The sequence below is a fragment of the Malus domestica genome, chromosome 17 (genome assembly GCF_042453785.1).
Source record: "Malus domestica chromosome 17, GDT2T_hap1".
Classification (NCBI taxonomy): domain Eukaryota; kingdom Viridiplantae; phylum Streptophyta; class Magnoliopsida; order Rosales; family Rosaceae; genus Malus; species Malus domestica.
The window spans coordinates 6818785-6833624 of record NC_091677.1 but is presented as its reverse complement, the minus strand read 5'-3'; the positions used below and the strand labels follow the sequence as shown (position 1 = coordinate 6833624).

Here is a 14840-nt window from a genome sequence, read left to right as displayed (position 1 = left end):
TTAGTTTTTGTTCATGAAAGAAAATGGGTAAAAAAAGATGAATAGGTGGAATTCGTACCCCCCTAATGCAAATCATGAAACAAAAATTAATAACTTTAGAAGGAAAAAAAACAAAAATAAATAAATAAAACTGTACTAAAAAAATTAATAAATAAAACAGAGAAGCAGAAGCCACGCCACTCCACACACATAATTACAAGTTTACAACACACGAACTCCCCGAACAACAATTGTTGTCTCTCTGCGAAAGACGATGGAAGACTGAGAAGCAGAAGAAGAAGACAGATAAAAACTCCTTTCTTTCTCAGTAAATCTCTTCCCAATCCAAAAACCCACCACAGATTCAACCCCCACAACCCTAAATTCCCATCCCCAATTTTCCTCATGTGACAAGATCCAATCCCCCCAAGTTTTGATCCGGATTGCGATCTCTGTCCGGAAGGCTGCAACTTTCCGGGAAACAAACGGGTATTCTGGACGCTTCAGATTTGGAAGCAGTGGAGAAATGAGGCGGAGAGCCGCGGACTTCCGGCGGCCGCTGCGGCGGCGGTTCCCCAATGCCTTCTGGTGGGCGCTGTGCGGGGTTGCGGTTTTGCTCTTCGTTTTTACTTTGAGCAGAGTGAATCAGATGGAGTCCAGGCCTGTCATTCCCACGGTATGCGTATATTACTTCTCTACCCTTTTTGTCGTTTTTGTGTTTAGTTGGGTGTTTGAACACTGTTTGGTTGCCTAGAAAATGTAGGAAAGTGGAGGGTTTGGAGTATTGGATGATGGGTTTCTGAGTAAGTTGGGAGCTGGGGTAAAAAAAATGCTGAATTGGGTTGTGAGTTTTCCATTTTTTGGGAGCTAAAACAACAAAGGGATGTGAGCTTTAGGATTCAATAGTATTTTCCCTTTACTTGGTGTTCTTAGTTAGTAGAGCAAGGATTTGATTTTGCATACGTGGGTTCGGTTCGATTAGAGACAATGAAGTGTTATTCAGTTCGGATTTAGGTTGATCTAGATGTCCTCTGATATAATCTTATTATTTCCAATGATTTCTTCGAAGGGGCAGAAGACTCTGATTTCAATGTAATAGGGGTTGAGTGCACAAGATCTATTGGGTAGGAACCCGCTACTTTCTGATCTATATTGCTATTGTGTATATGTATATGAATTTAAGTGAAGGAGGGAACTAATGCCGTGGCAAGGGCATAAACCGGAAGAGTACTAAAATAAATTTTTTATTTGGGGAAAGGGATTCCGGTGTATTTGACTGAACTTGCTTGCATTAAATTTTTCGAAGTGGAATAGAAATGTTTGTTGAATCATATAAAATGATATGGATGTGCGTGGTTATGTCTTTTTCAGTGTTTCAAAGTCTGCTCATGTTGTGGATTCTTGTAAAATGTATAGACTTGATTAGATCCATAGAAGAATCTAGAGATTTTATTGTCATCACAAAGTCAAGGTAGATGTCACCGTAAAGTGCAGTAAGTACATGGAGAAGTGAATGCTATAGTATCAAGAAAAGGGACTTTAAGACAGCACATTTACTGTGGTATGGCCAGAGTTAACTCATACAGATAACTTATACGACTTGATGATCTACTTTCGACTGATGTCGAGTTAAAATATCTAAAACGCTGGCTGAATCCTAGCATTCTGAATTGGAAGTGTATCATGACACAAATCATGTGGTCTTGATGCAAGATTGCTGGGAAGCTGCTCTTATGTGACGGGCACCAATAAAATCCTTCCATATATTGGAAGACGAAATAAATCTTTGTTCTCTTCTTTTCTGTTCTGGAGGAGTGATAAATATGCATTTTTTTCCCCTTTACCTTTTCCAATTTATTTTGCAAACCTTAATAAAATATGTGCTTGTTTTCCTTTCTCAGAGGTTCAGGAATGATAGAGTTATGGAAGGCCTTAATATTACCGACGAAATGCTGAGCCCCAACTCAGTTTCAAGGCAGCTCAATGACCAAATTGCTCTTGCAAAAGCTTTTGTTGTGATTGCCAAAGAAAGTAACAACCTTCAGTTTGCTTGGGAACTAAGTGCCCAGATTCGCAGTTCGCAGATCCTGCTGTCAAATGCTGCAACCAGGCGAGTTCCTCTGACTATTAGAGAAACGGAAACTGCAATCCGTGATATGGCACTTATACTTTACCAAGCACAGCAGCTCCATTATGATAGTGCAACCATGATCATGAGACTGAAAGCCAAAATCCAAACTCTGGAAGAACAGATGAGTTCGGTGAGTGAGAAAAGTTCTAAGTATGGACAAATAGCTGCTGAAGAAGTCCCAAAAAGTCTCTACTGCCTTGGTATTCAGTTGACTAGTGAATGGTTCAGAAGCCCGAATATACAGAGGAAAATTAAGGACAGAAAGCAAATAGAAATGAAACTGAAGGATAGCAATCTCTATCATTTCTGTGTTTTCTCTGACAACATCCTAGCAACTTCTGTTGTGGTCAATTCAACTTCGATGAATTCCAAAAATCCAGATAAGATTGTCTTCCATCTCGTAACTGATGAAATCAACTATGCTGCAATGAAGGCCTGGTTTTCTATAAACAGCTTCAGAGGGGTGGCCGTCGAGGTTCAAAAGTTTGAGGATTTTACGTGGTTGAATGCTTCTTATGTTCCTGTACTTAAGCAGCTCCAAGACACTGATACTCAGAGTTATTATTTCTCTGGAAATAGTGATGATGGGCGGACACCAATCAAGTTTCGAAACCCAAAGTATCTTTCTATGCTTAATCATCTGAGGTTTTATATTCCGGAAGTTTTTCCTGCCCTGAAGAAGGTGGTATTTCTGGATGATGATGTTGTGGTTCAGAAGGATCTGTCTGATCTGTTCTCCATTGATTTGAAAGATAATGTCAATGGTGCGGTGGAGACATGCATGGAAACATTTCACAGATACCATAAATATCTGAACTACTCTCACCCTCTCATAAGAGCTCATTTTGATCCTGATGCATGTGGATGGGCATTCGGGATGAATGTTTTTGATTTGGTTCAATGGAGGAAAAGGAATGTCACCGGCATCTACCACTACTGGCAGGAAAGAAACATAGACCGGACATTGTGGAAGCTCGGCACACTACCACCTGGGTTGTTGACATTCTACGGATTGACAGAGCCTTTGGACGCCTCGTGGCATATTCTGGGTTTGGGCTACACAACCGTTGACCCTCACTTAATAGAGAAAGGTGCTGTGCTGCACTACAACGGAAACTCAAAACCATGGTTGAAGATCGGGATGGAAAAGTACAAGCCCCTCTGGGAGAAATACGTTGATTATGGTCATCCGTTACTGCAACGGTGCAATTTCCATTGAGATTTCAGGCATGGAAGTTTCGACTCTACCACGACAGGTTTGGTGTGTAAAGGAGACGTAACCTCTTTGAGGGCATGGATGAATGCTTGCATAATTTTTGCAGGATGAAAGCATGGATGGATGGGTAGTGGTTGTAAGATGGGTGGGGCTATTTATTTGATCTTACTGGTTGTGTTGTAGTATAGTCTATAGATGATGATTTACTTCATAGAGTAACCTGTCGATTTACCCCCTGAACTATCACCCAACTTTCGATTTCTCCCTGAACTTTTTAATTGAAAAATTAAGGACTTTGTTGATGCACAAAATCAGCGAAGACTTTGGTACAACAGAAAGTGTCAGGTTTTGTGACCTTCGCTTGGTTGCTTCGGTCACTAGTGAGGATAAGTACGTAAATGAATAGAGACAGAGAAGCAAACACAGGATGTACGTGGTTCACCCAGATTGGCTACGTCCACGGAGTAGAGGAGTTCTTATTAGTAGTGAAGGGCTTACACAAGTACAAAGGATCAAGCTCTCAATTTAGTGAGTTCTTGTGAATGATTTAACACAAAATGGCATTAGGCAATATTGTGGGGGAATGACCCCTATTTATAGAAAAACTTGTAGCTTTGTCACATTGACATGTGTCATGTTATGATTGGTTCTTGATGTTGACACGTGCTGCGCTCTGATTGGCTTCTAATCTTGACACGTGTCGAGTAGTGATTGGCCTCCTGGTCGGAGGGGAACTCTTCTGGGTCCTTGACAGTATAGCGTTGGCCGGTGCTCGGTAGTTTCGGGATTGGTCAAGTATGGTACAAACAGTGCTCCCCTAAGTTCCCGAGTGAGGGAAACTCCTCGGTTGGGGACTTGCAAGATCCAATCCCTTGAGTAATCACGAAACTTCTAAGTACCGAAGTGTGGTCTGATCTTCATCTGCCCTTCTCTGGAAATACCTTTCCTCCATCCGGGAATGGTGTACTTAGCTGATGTTGACGCACAAGGTAATGTATCAATTTCACTTGAAGCTTAGTTGTAGTTTCGGGCTTAGTCAAGTGTGATACAAACCCTATAGTAGGAGTCCCCCAAGTCGCCGAGCTAGGAGATCTGCCGAAAGAGGTGACAGACAAGGTAAGCAGTCAAACTTCCAAGTAAGCAACCCAGGATCAGAGGTTTGACGTCGGCTTCCGGTTGATTGTTCTCATTCTCCTTGTCTCTCATTCAACTGCCAGGATAAGGAGAAGCAAATGGATAAGAGATGATATGAGATACTTTTGCTTTTGAAGAAGTAACTTTCCACAGGCTTATTCTTGAACTGTGCTGGAGGGTTTTCTGGTGCCCTTCAGAGTATAAGGCCGACTTAAAAATTTGAGGGTCAAAACAAGTCCATCAAATCTAGAGTACGTTCGACCTTGATGATATGGGATACTTTTGCTGTTGACGGAATAATGAATGTGGTATGGAAAGGTGTCGTGCTGTAGTGATCTGTTTCAGCTCACCGTTGAACATTCTGCTTCAATCTTTTGCATGGCAGAAGTGGTGTGCAACCTTTGCATTTAAATGGTCCTTCAGAACATTCCTTCATAGTGACTCATCCACGCTTGGCAGCTTCAGTGTAAAGAGCCAATATCTGATCAACTGTCATGAGGTATTTGCCGGTGGAATTCGTGACCTTGACAGCAGTTGAGGATGAGTACTCGAGAGCAATGCTAAGTAAGCAACCAGGCAAAGGCTCCAGGCAGTCAGTTCCAAATTGGAGGTTTGATTTCAGGTTCCGACTGACTGCTCTCTTTCTCCTTGTCCTGCAGGTGTGGACAAGGACAAAGACAAAGACAGGGAGAAAGCATGATATGGGATACTCTTGCTTTCGACCCTGATGATATGAGATACTCTTGTTCTTGGTGTGGCTTATTTGCTGAGGTATTATCGGGGGGAAATAAAGCTGAGTATTTCGAGAGGTTATGTTGAGGGTGCCTTTTCGAATGTGAGAAAGGGTTGAGCATTTTTGCAGGTTTGCCTGTCCGTTGAGGAGGGAGGTCAATGTATATAGGGATTTCCCAATAACAAGTAGTAATGCTATTCCTTTACCCTTCTTGGTCACAGCAATGTAGTGGGAGCTGCCAGCTTCACGTGTTTTAATTTTGTCAGAGCACTTTGAAAAAGTGGTATGTGGTATCTGGAAAGCTGATATTACGTGTGGAGATTACAGACAAGCTTTATCTAAGGAAATCTGGCTCTCGAAGTTCTGAGAGTTGTGCCTCTTCGGTTTTCGAACAAGCAATCCCGTCGAGGATCTGACTCTCGAGATTCGGAAAGCGGTGCTACTCCTGTTTTTGAGAAAGTAATTATGTTGGGAGTCTTTTCTCGAATGTGAGTAAAGGTTGGACGTTCTTGCCAACCTGTCCTGCCGCAAAACACGGAGGTCGACACACATAGGGACTTTCCAGTTGTCAAGCAGTGGTGCTGTTCCTTTACCCTTATGGGTAATAGTAGGGTAGCTGGAACTTCGAAATTCTCGTGCCTAAACTTTGTCAGAGATCTTTGACAAAGTTATATGTGGTACCCGAGGAGTTGATGGTGCATATGGAGAGCGGTGATTGATCAGTAAGATTCACGTGTTTTCTACTTCACCAGAAATCTTCGACAGAGTGCCCGTAATTTCCGCAAAGCTGATTGTGCATGTGACAGGTGCTGACGAGGCTGCAAAAGCAGGTGCTTCTTCGATTTCTGAGATCGGCCCTCGTGGTCTCTGAGCAGCCCAGCTTTTGAGAAAGCAAACGCCTCTTCGATTTCTGAAGCTCCGTCGAGTGCAGATTTTTATAGAGGCTGGCATTAAGTTCCACAGCACACTTGAATCTCTACCAGTAGAAGCTCATTTCTTGCACTTCGAAGATCTTGATTTGTCTGACCTCTTCCTTCTTCAACACATTTGAAAATGTCTGGACCCTCCGACCGTCGTTTTGACTTGAACCTTGGAGAAGAGACAGCCACGCCTTCTCCAGACAACATATGGCGCCCATCCTTCATATCCCCCACTGGTCCTCTTACCGTTGGGGATTCTGTGATGAAGAATGATATGACCGCTGCAGTGGTGGCCAGGAACCTTCTCACTCCCAAAGATAACAGACTACTTTCCAAACGGTCTGATGAGTTGGCTGTTAAGGACTCTCTGGCTCTTAGTGTTCAGTGTGCAGGTTCTGTGTCTAATATGGCCCAACGCCTATTTGCTAGAACCCGCCAAGTTGAATCATTGGCTGCTGAAGTGATGAGTCTCAAACAGGAGATTAGAGGGCTCAAGCATGAGAATAAGCAGTTGCACCGGCTCGCCCATGACTATGCTACAAACATGAAGAGGAAGCTTGACCAGATGAAGGAATCTGATGGTAAGGTTTTACTTGATCATCAGCGGTTTGTGGGTTTGTTCCAAAGGCATTTATTGCCTTCGTCCTCTGGGGCTGTACCTGGTAATGAAGTTTCAAATGATGAACCTCCAATGCCTCCTCCTTCTGGGGTTTTGTCAAGTACTGAGGCTCCGGATAACCACCCTCCGGTGCTTTCTCTTTCTGGGGCTCTACCGACTGCTGAGACTTCCCCTAAGCAACCTTTGTGAAGGCTCCCTTTTGTTTGTTTATTTTGACTCATGTTTATGTACATATTTGTGGCTTATCGAAAATATTAATAAATAAGCTTTGCTTCATTTCAACATATTGTGTTAAATACACCAAAGCCTTCTTCATAAAGTTCTTTGAATTTTTGCTTTTGTTGAAACCTGTATTGTTGAAGCTTTGTGAGTGAAGCATGTAGTTTGAGGTAGTGTTCCCTTAATTTCCCGAGTGAGGAAAACTTCTCGGTTGGAGACTTGAAAAATCCAAGTCACTGAGTGGTTGTGAGACTGCCGAGTATCAAGGTGCAGTAGCATATGGTGGGAGTCCCCCAAGTCTTCAGGCGAAGAGAGTTGCCGAATGAGGTGTCTAGCTAGTAGTCAATGTCATGAGTAGGAAAACTTCACTTGTTTCTTTTCGAAGTGGTAACCCAGGCCTAAAAGGGGACTCCTCCCCTCATTCTAAGGGGGGGCAAAAGAGCCAAGCCTAAGAAGGCTAAGAGAAGCTATCATTACATTCAGGAGAGACCTCACACCACCGAGGCTCTCCTCTCCCTTCTCTTCTTTCTCCGGGGACTTCCCCAAACACTTGTATCCATACACTTACAGAGAAACAGAATCAACTATCAGTGTGGACGTAGCCCAAACCTTGGGGTGAACCACGATAACTCTTGTGTCATTTACATTTCATGCAGATTCACGGTCGGATTTACGTTGTACCAAGACCATCCGGTTTTGTGCATCAACAGACTTAAACTAATTTTTTGGCCGATTTCCCCCCTACCGTTAGTTTTTAATAGATTTCATCCAAATTAACGTTAAATCTTATCATGTGCAAACCATGTAACTCTCATTTGTGGACAAAAACGTTACATCACTAAACATTCAAACACAAAAACTATAGAATCATACATATTTGCATAGGTTTATATTATAGAAATCTAAGGTTTTTAATTATTTTAAAGAATGAAGCGATCGAACTACCCACACATGTTGTGCACACACATCCATTTAACATAATTTTGGATGGAATGAATGAAAAATTAACAGTAGGGGGTAAATCGGCCAAAAAAATTAGTTTAAGTCCTTAATTTTCCAATTAAAAAGTTCAGGTGGGAAATCGAAAGTTGGGTGATAGTTCAGATGGCAAATCGACAGTTTGCTCTTACTTCGTATAAGTCATTCAGGTTGTTAATGCTAACCACTATTCTTCAAGAACTATTTTTGGCAGTATCTGTGGTATAATATTAATATGTTGAACTGCAATATTTGTATCCTTATAAATTGTTTGATCTATTTTATTTATTTATTAATATTAAGTAGAGATGAGGGTTTGAAATTATTATAATAATTTGGGAGAGAAGGGAGTCCAAACCCTAGATATGGGTGGAAACCCAACATCCTATCTACTAAAATATTGGACCACATGCTTATTTGATCTATTGGTTGGTCAAGTGCTATAGAAAATCCCACACCTTTTCTAATAAAATCAATCATTTTCGTTTACTCTTCAATTTATGATTTTGGATCGAGCAAAGCAAAGGAGAATGAAGACGCAAGCATAAAAGGATGTCTAGAACGAGAAAAATGGTGTGTAGAAATCATTTTCCTATCTTTTCTTTACGTGCTAACAACATATAGTTTTATGATTTAACAAATGAGGTACAATCACGGCAAACTGAGTTGGCAAACCATAGAGTAGCGAAGTTGGTTAGAACTCCCTCATTTGCACTCAAGTTGTAGTATTTTTTTTAACAAACGATATTCTTTACACTAAGGGGGTGGAGGTGACTTAGCCTCACAATAGGCTAGCAATAATGTGGTTCAAATTCGTCTTTGGCGAGAATCGAACCAAAAACCTCTCACTTACAAATGGAAAGGAATACCACTAGACCGTAGTACCGAGTGGTCACTCAAGTTGTAGTTTAGATTAAAATATTGCTCGAATGCCAACTGTGGTAGGAAAATGTGAAGTCGATTTTTTAACCCATAATACTTATACCTCTACCTGTCATAGATGGTAATCGATTGATATATAACGTGGAATGGAAAAATAACAAATAATAACAAATAGGGATCTGGAACAACAAGGTCGTTGTAGTATAGTGGTAAGTATTCCCGCCTGTCACGCGGGTGACCCGGGTTCGATCCCCGGCAACGGCGTTTCAGTTTTTGAATTTTAAGCTGTTTATTATTTTTATTTCTTTTTTTTCAGAGGCCGAGCTGCTGTTATCTCTGGCTTGTAATGTGAGAAGCTCACCAACTTACACAAAGTTTGACTTTTCTAGTATTTCACGACCCCCTTGTGCGTGCATGTAATTATTTGGTAGCTCTAAGTTCGCTTTTGCTCACCCGTAATTCAAAGTAACTGTTTATCTTCATAGAATTAATGTAACCACTATACTTTCTTTTAGAATTGTGTCACGTCTATCTAACTTGAATAATTTTAGGAGACCAAAATTTTTAAATCATTTTACAAACCAAATGATGTATAACTAACAAAAAAACAAAGCACGTTGATTGACACTGAATTAGTAATTCAATCATCTCTAACCATATCATTTAGTTTACAAATTTGGTTTAAAAGATTTGATCTCCCTAATATTACCCCTATAACTAACTACGCTTATATTTATGCCTCCAACTCCAACTCCAACTCCAACTCCAAGCTTACCAATCATACAAAATATATAAACGGTCTCTTAGTTTTATCGAACTCGAAATTGACTGTTTCTTTCATATGATTTGAGATTAATTTATCACTTGAATTTTATTTACAGTAACAAAGATAAAACAATTAGCTTACATAAACACGCATATTCATATTAATAACAAATTTAACCCAAAAATTAAATACAAATTAACAAATACCAAGTGTATTGCAGAAGCCCACAAAAAACACAATTTGACAAATGGCTGATTCCAAATAAACCCCTTGTTATCTCTTAACTTTGCCGGCTCAGTTCATTTCGTTAACTCTTATATATATTCACTCCTTCCACCACCCAAAGCGAAAACATTTTAAATTTCTAAAGATAAATTAGTTGTATTTAGCCATTCTTTCATGTAAACACCAATACGATTAAATAAAGTGCATGGAGCATTGCTACGTTTGATAAATTTTACGTAATTCCAATAAGTAAATACGATACATATAAGCATTACTATAATTATTAAACATGATGTAAATTTTGACAAAAAACAAACATGATGCAAATATCTAAATTCATTTACGTTTATCGATATTTTGTAGCGATAGTTTGTTTCTAAAATTTATCACAAAATTATAACGATTTAACATTCTTTGTTTGACCTCTCACACTCCTACTTGAAGTTAAGATTATTATTATTTTTTGTTCACTGTAAAATATTCAATTTGGAGCGCAGAAAGAAAATTTGATGCAAATCAATTTTGTTTTATTGGCCACATATTTACCAAGTCAGCCTCGACGAGGGCATTTCAGTAATCCCACCTCGAATATCCCACAAAACCCCCTCATATGCCGGCAGAGGATCTAATTTGCCGCCATTTCAAATGTGGTTGTTTGTTTTTGGTCTCATCTCTTTCCCAAACAAACGCAGACAAATCAACTTCTCAAATCCTTCAAAACACTTCTCTCTCTCTCTCTCTCTCTCTCTCTCTCTCTCTCTCTCTCTACATACACACACACAGAATGAAGAACGATCAAGTGGTGACAGACCAATCCCACAAACCCAGAAGAGCCAAATCCCGCGAAGTAAGCTCGCGGTTTCTATCATCGCCAACCACCACAGAAACCACCACGCTCCCGTCGCCGAACCATCCCATCTCGCCGGTCCGGCGCAAACCTGTTTCACCTTTCTCCGATGCCCGAAAGCCCAAAACGCAGCTCGACGATTCGGGCCCCACCCGCGGACTATGGCCCTCTTCAAACTCGTCGCACAAGAAGCTCGACACTCTCGCCGACCAGCTCGGAAACGACAGGCGCGAAGATCGCGTCCAACGTAAGGATTCAATCTTTGACAGAGGAAGGAGCTGCAGAGAGTTTGGTTCGTTGGATAATCCCAAAGAGAAAGGGAGAGAAAGCGCCAAAGAACGTCACATACCGTTTCTTGGCGGGTCGATGAGATACACTGGAAAGTTCAGGTTTTCCAGAAATTCTAACTCTTCTTCTTCTTCTACTTCGTCGTCTTCCAGCAAGTTTTCAAGCAGTTCGAATGTGGCAGCTCCTCGGAGATTTTCAGTGGACGAAAATGCTCTGTATCAGAAACAATCTCGGAGAAATTCGGATGGTTTCCCGGATACCCTTGATTCGGAATCAGAGTGCAGTGACGGCTCTTCAGGGATGATTATGGGGTCTCCGAATGTTGGTTCAGCTGCTCGGAAATCGGGTGTAGAGGTTTCTTCCAAGTACATGAATGAGATACCTTTGAGGCATCGAAGAGGGACGTCGGATTCTAACATCGCAAATCCGATATCGGGAGATAAGTCTCCGAAGCCGAACAAATTCACCATTAAAAATGTGATGAGGAGGGCTCATTCTCTGACGGCGACAACACAGTGGGCGTTGTCGCCGGGAAGAACAGGGTCGCCGACGATGTCTGTGGAGAATAAGGAAGTACCAATGTCATTTTCGAGCTTGAAGCCCCCTACAAGTCCCTCGAAAACCAAAGGGGTGGAGAAGTTGTTCAACTTGGGGTTGGACTTGTTCAAGAGTAAAAAATCTTCTTCTTCTAATGTCTTGCTGGTGAGGTCTAATTCGGTTTCTTCGGGCTCAAGTATGACAGAGATGGGTCATCAACTCCGGTTGCTTCATAATCGATATTTGCAGTGGCGGTTTGCAAATGCTAGAGCTGATGTTGTGAATCAGAACATAGCAGATCAAGCACAGGTATGTCTCGGTGCAATTGGCAATAAAATCACTAAATATAAGTTATATTTAATTGTCAAAGTTTTCTATGCGACACTTTTAACATTCTTCAACATTTGCAGGTCAATGTTTTATATGCTTGGGATGCTCTGATGAAGTTACGGCATTCCGTGCTACAGAAGAAAGTGAAGTTACAAAAAGAAAGGCTTGACATGAAGCTGAACTTCATACTCTATTCTCAAGTGAGTGGCAAACTACGATACCTAAGGGTTTTCGTTACGAGATTTGATGGTGTATAGAAGTTTGGATTGATTCAAACAACCTGTGTTAATATGTTTGTAATTTGTGTAGCTTAAGCCATTGGATTCTTGGGGAGATATGGAACGGCAACACATGGCAGCAGTTTGCATGATGAAAGAGTGCTTGCATTCTGTTGTCTGCAGGGTGCCCCTCGTTGAAGGTTCAGAGGTAGGGGAAAGGAAACTGACTCTAATCTCTTATTTTGGGCAAAAGAGATGCATTTTTTCTAACAAAACTGAGTGCGAATGCAGGCGGACACTCAATCTGCTTCTGTTGCTCTTCGACATGCTTCGGATCTCACCACTTCCATTAAGTTGTTGCTTTCTAATTTCTCACCATTGGTACGCTTCAGTTGTTTTATAATGTTGTATACTTGGGATTCGTGTAATGTGGACTTACATTGAAGCCGATTCTTGAACAGGCAGAGCAAGCTGCTCCGTTACTGTCGGAATTAGCGGAGGTGGTTGCACAAGAAAAATTGCTTTTAGAGGAGTGTCTTGAGCTTTTCAGAAACATTTCCACACTAGAGGTAGTAAACGGACGCTAACTCCTTTTCCCTATAAAACTAACGTGTTCCAAATTACGGTTACTAATGCTTAATGTCACATGACATGAACTGCACCAAACTCCGGAAAACTGACTTGTTCCTTCTGATTTTGTTCGGACAGATTGAAGAGAGGAGTTTGAAGTGCAGTATAATTCAGTTGGAACTTTGGAAACAAGAACAAATTAATTAGCAGCAACTAAGACAAAAAGAAAAAAGAAAAAAAGGGTTTGCGACGAAGTTATATAGCACGGGCGCTAAGTGACGTTATATTTCTTAGAAATTGTTGGCTTGGAAGGTGATTGATGCATGAAACTGGCCCTTGTAATGTATATGTGAGTATAACGTTCTGTGAATGAGCAAGAAAGTTTTGGTAATTAGCCGATTGAACATTCGCGTAATTTCACTTTTGTTACGTAGATAGGGTCTTCCTCTTACGTTGCTTAAAGTAGGAATATCGCTTGTAATAATTTTTTTTTTTTTTGTAGATATACCAAGTTTGGCTGTTACTAATTCTGCTTTCTTATCATGTGTGTTTGTAGCATGTTGACAAAATCTTTTTTTGCTAGTTTTCACTGCAACGGCACTGCTCACACTGCAAACCCTAGATGAATTGAATTATATATTGCGTAATTCACGTGATTGTATGGCCGTCACACTCGAAATTTACTCAGGCCGGCCGGCCAGCTGCAGCGACAAAATGTTTAGTGCTCATCATGTTTCTTTTATTTAATTAATCCATTTGGTCAACACGTTCTTATGTTTCAAAATTACAGTTGTTGATTGAGTTGAAAATCAATCACGAAGTCAAACCCAATTCAAATGGTATCTCATTTAGGAGATGCAGCCATGTGGTAGTTCATGGGCAACCATGAATCCCTCTCCTCCAATGTCCGTCCTCTTAAAAAGTGAAGGTTGCTACGAGCCTCTCACCAATCCAAACCCGAAACTCCTACCTGCCAAACAGGAAAGTTGATCGAAATACTTGATCTGCGAAGATGAACGATTTGTTTATGAGCGATTCGTTCAAAAGATACAAGGACCTTGAGCGCCAAGTCTACATCGATGACATGCAGGATGGAGGCGAGACATGGAAAGAGACTGTCGATCTTGATGGATTCTTCAAGGAGATAGAGAATGTCCAACGTGACATGAGAGCTGTGGTGCAGCATTACAAGCGGTTAGAGGGAGCCAACGAGAAGAGCAAGCTCGTCCACGATGCCAAGTCCATGAAGGGGCTTCGCGCACGGATGGACTCTGATGTTGAGCAGGTGTTGAAGTTGGTTAAACTCATCAAGGGGAAGTTAGAAAAGCTCGAACTCTCCAATGAGGATCAGCGAAAAGTTCCAGGGTGCGGCACAGGGTCATCTTCGGATCGAACAAGAACTTCAGTGTTCAATGGCTTGGCCAAGAAGCTAAAGGACATGATGGATGATTTTCAAGGCTTAAGGGCCAAAATTGCATGCGAATACAAAGAGACAGTTCAAAGGAGGTACTTCACAATCACAGGTGAGAAGGCCAACAAGGAAACAATAGAGAATTTGATATCGAGCGGAGAGGGAGAGACATTGCTCCAGAAGGCGATGGAGGAGCAGGGCCGCGGCCAAGTTTTGGACACGGTTCAAGAAATCCAAGAGAGGCTTGGTGCTGTGAAGGAGATGGAGAAGAGCCTCATTGAGCTCCACCAGGTATTCCTTGACATGGCTGCACTCGTAGATGCACAAGGGCAGCAGCTGAACGACATCGAGAGCCACGTGGCGCATGCCAATTCATTCGTTAGGCGGGGAACCGTGCAGCTTGAGGTGGCTAAGGACTATCAGAAGAGTACCAGGAAGTGCACTTGCATTGCCATTGTTATTGGCACTTGTGTTATTGTCATTCTTCTTTTGCCTATTTTGCTTGACTTCAAGAGTTAACAAAAATATGCAACTGCCCTCTGCGTTAACAAGAATTGTATTCTTTGTACGTTTCTACATTGCTAGGCTTACATTGTATGAAATATTAATTTCATTTTATCTCATAATTTAACTTTGAATTAATAAGGAGTGGATAATAAAATACTAAAACGGGCCGGCACGTTGTGCCAGACACTAATCAATTATGTAGCACTTGCTTCACATGACTATTGTTCTAAAAATCTCCGTCCAACGACACCTAGACCCTGCCTAGGCGCTAACGGTAGGCCACCACCCTGATTAACTCCTAGGCCATTTGAAAATTAAAAAAGGGCCCCT

The 14840-nt window shown here is 41.4% G+C and overlaps 3 protein-coding genes and 1 non-coding gene across 4 annotated transcripts; all 4 read left to right on the top strand.

The window, feature by feature from the left end:
- Positions 1–153: 153 nt before the first annotated feature.
- LOC103432111 (probable galacturonosyltransferase 10) lies at positions 154–3622 on the top strand. Its single transcript, XM_008370276.4, has 2 exons — positions 154–655; positions 1881–3622. Exons 1-2 carry the CDS (start codon positions 506–508, stop codon positions 3327–3329), a joined length of 1599 nt encoding a protein of 532 aa, XP_008368498.1. The 5' UTR covers positions 154–505; the 3' UTR covers positions 3330–3622.
- Positions 3623–9003: 5381 nt separating this feature from the next.
- On the top strand, positions 9004–9075 carry TRNAD-GUC (transfer RNA aspartic acid (anticodon GUC)). Its single transcript has one exon. It is a non-coding gene; the product is annotated as a tRNA-Asp (tRNA).
- A 1511-nt stretch (positions 9076–10586) lies between these two features.
- LOC103404900 (QWRF motif-containing protein 3) lies at positions 10587–12799 on the top strand. Its single transcript, XM_008343865.3, has 6 exons — positions 10587–11783; positions 11885–12004; positions 12114–12230; positions 12314–12403; positions 12484–12591; positions 12731–12799. The coding sequence occupies exons 1-6, from the start codon at positions 10587–10589 to the stop codon at positions 12797–12799; spliced, it is 1701 nt and encodes a 566-aa protein (XP_008342087.3).
- Positions 12800–13556: 757 nt separating this feature from the next.
- LOC103404899 (syntaxin-124-like) lies at positions 13557–14629 on the top strand. The gene has a single exon (XM_008343864.4). The coding sequence runs from the start codon at positions 13605–13607 to the stop codon at positions 14520–14522; it is 918 nt and encodes a 305-aa protein (XP_008342086.1). The 5' UTR covers positions 13557–13604; the 3' UTR covers positions 14523–14629.
- The last annotated feature ends 211 nt before the right edge of the window (positions 14630–14840 follow it).

Excerpts from the sequence above, each read along its gene's own strand:
- LOC103432111 (XM_008370276.4), top strand. The coding sequence starts at position 506 with ATGAGGCGGAGAGCCGCGGACTTCCGGCGGCCGCTGCGGCGGCGGTTC. Across the intron at positions 656-1,880 it reads CCAGGCCTGTCATTCCCACG|AGGTTCAGGAATGATAGAGT; the intron begins GTATGCGTATAT and ends TTCCTTTCTCAG.
- LOC103404899 (XM_008343864.4), top strand. The coding sequence starts at position 13,605 with ATGAACGATTTGTTTATGAGCGATTCGTTCAAAAGATACAAGGACCTT.
- LOC103404900 (XM_008343865.3), top strand. The coding sequence starts at position 10,587 with ATGAAGAACGATCAAGTGGTGACAGACCAATCCCACAAACCCAGAAGA. Across the intron at positions 11,784-11,884 it reads ACATAGCAGATCAAGCACAG|GTCAATGTTTTATATGCTTG; the intron begins GTATGTCTCGGT and ends CAACATTTGCAG. Across the intron at positions 12,404-12,483 it reads TTTCTAATTTCTCACCATTG|GCAGAGCAAGCTGCTCCGTT; the intron begins GTACGCTTCAGT and ends ATTCTTGAACAG.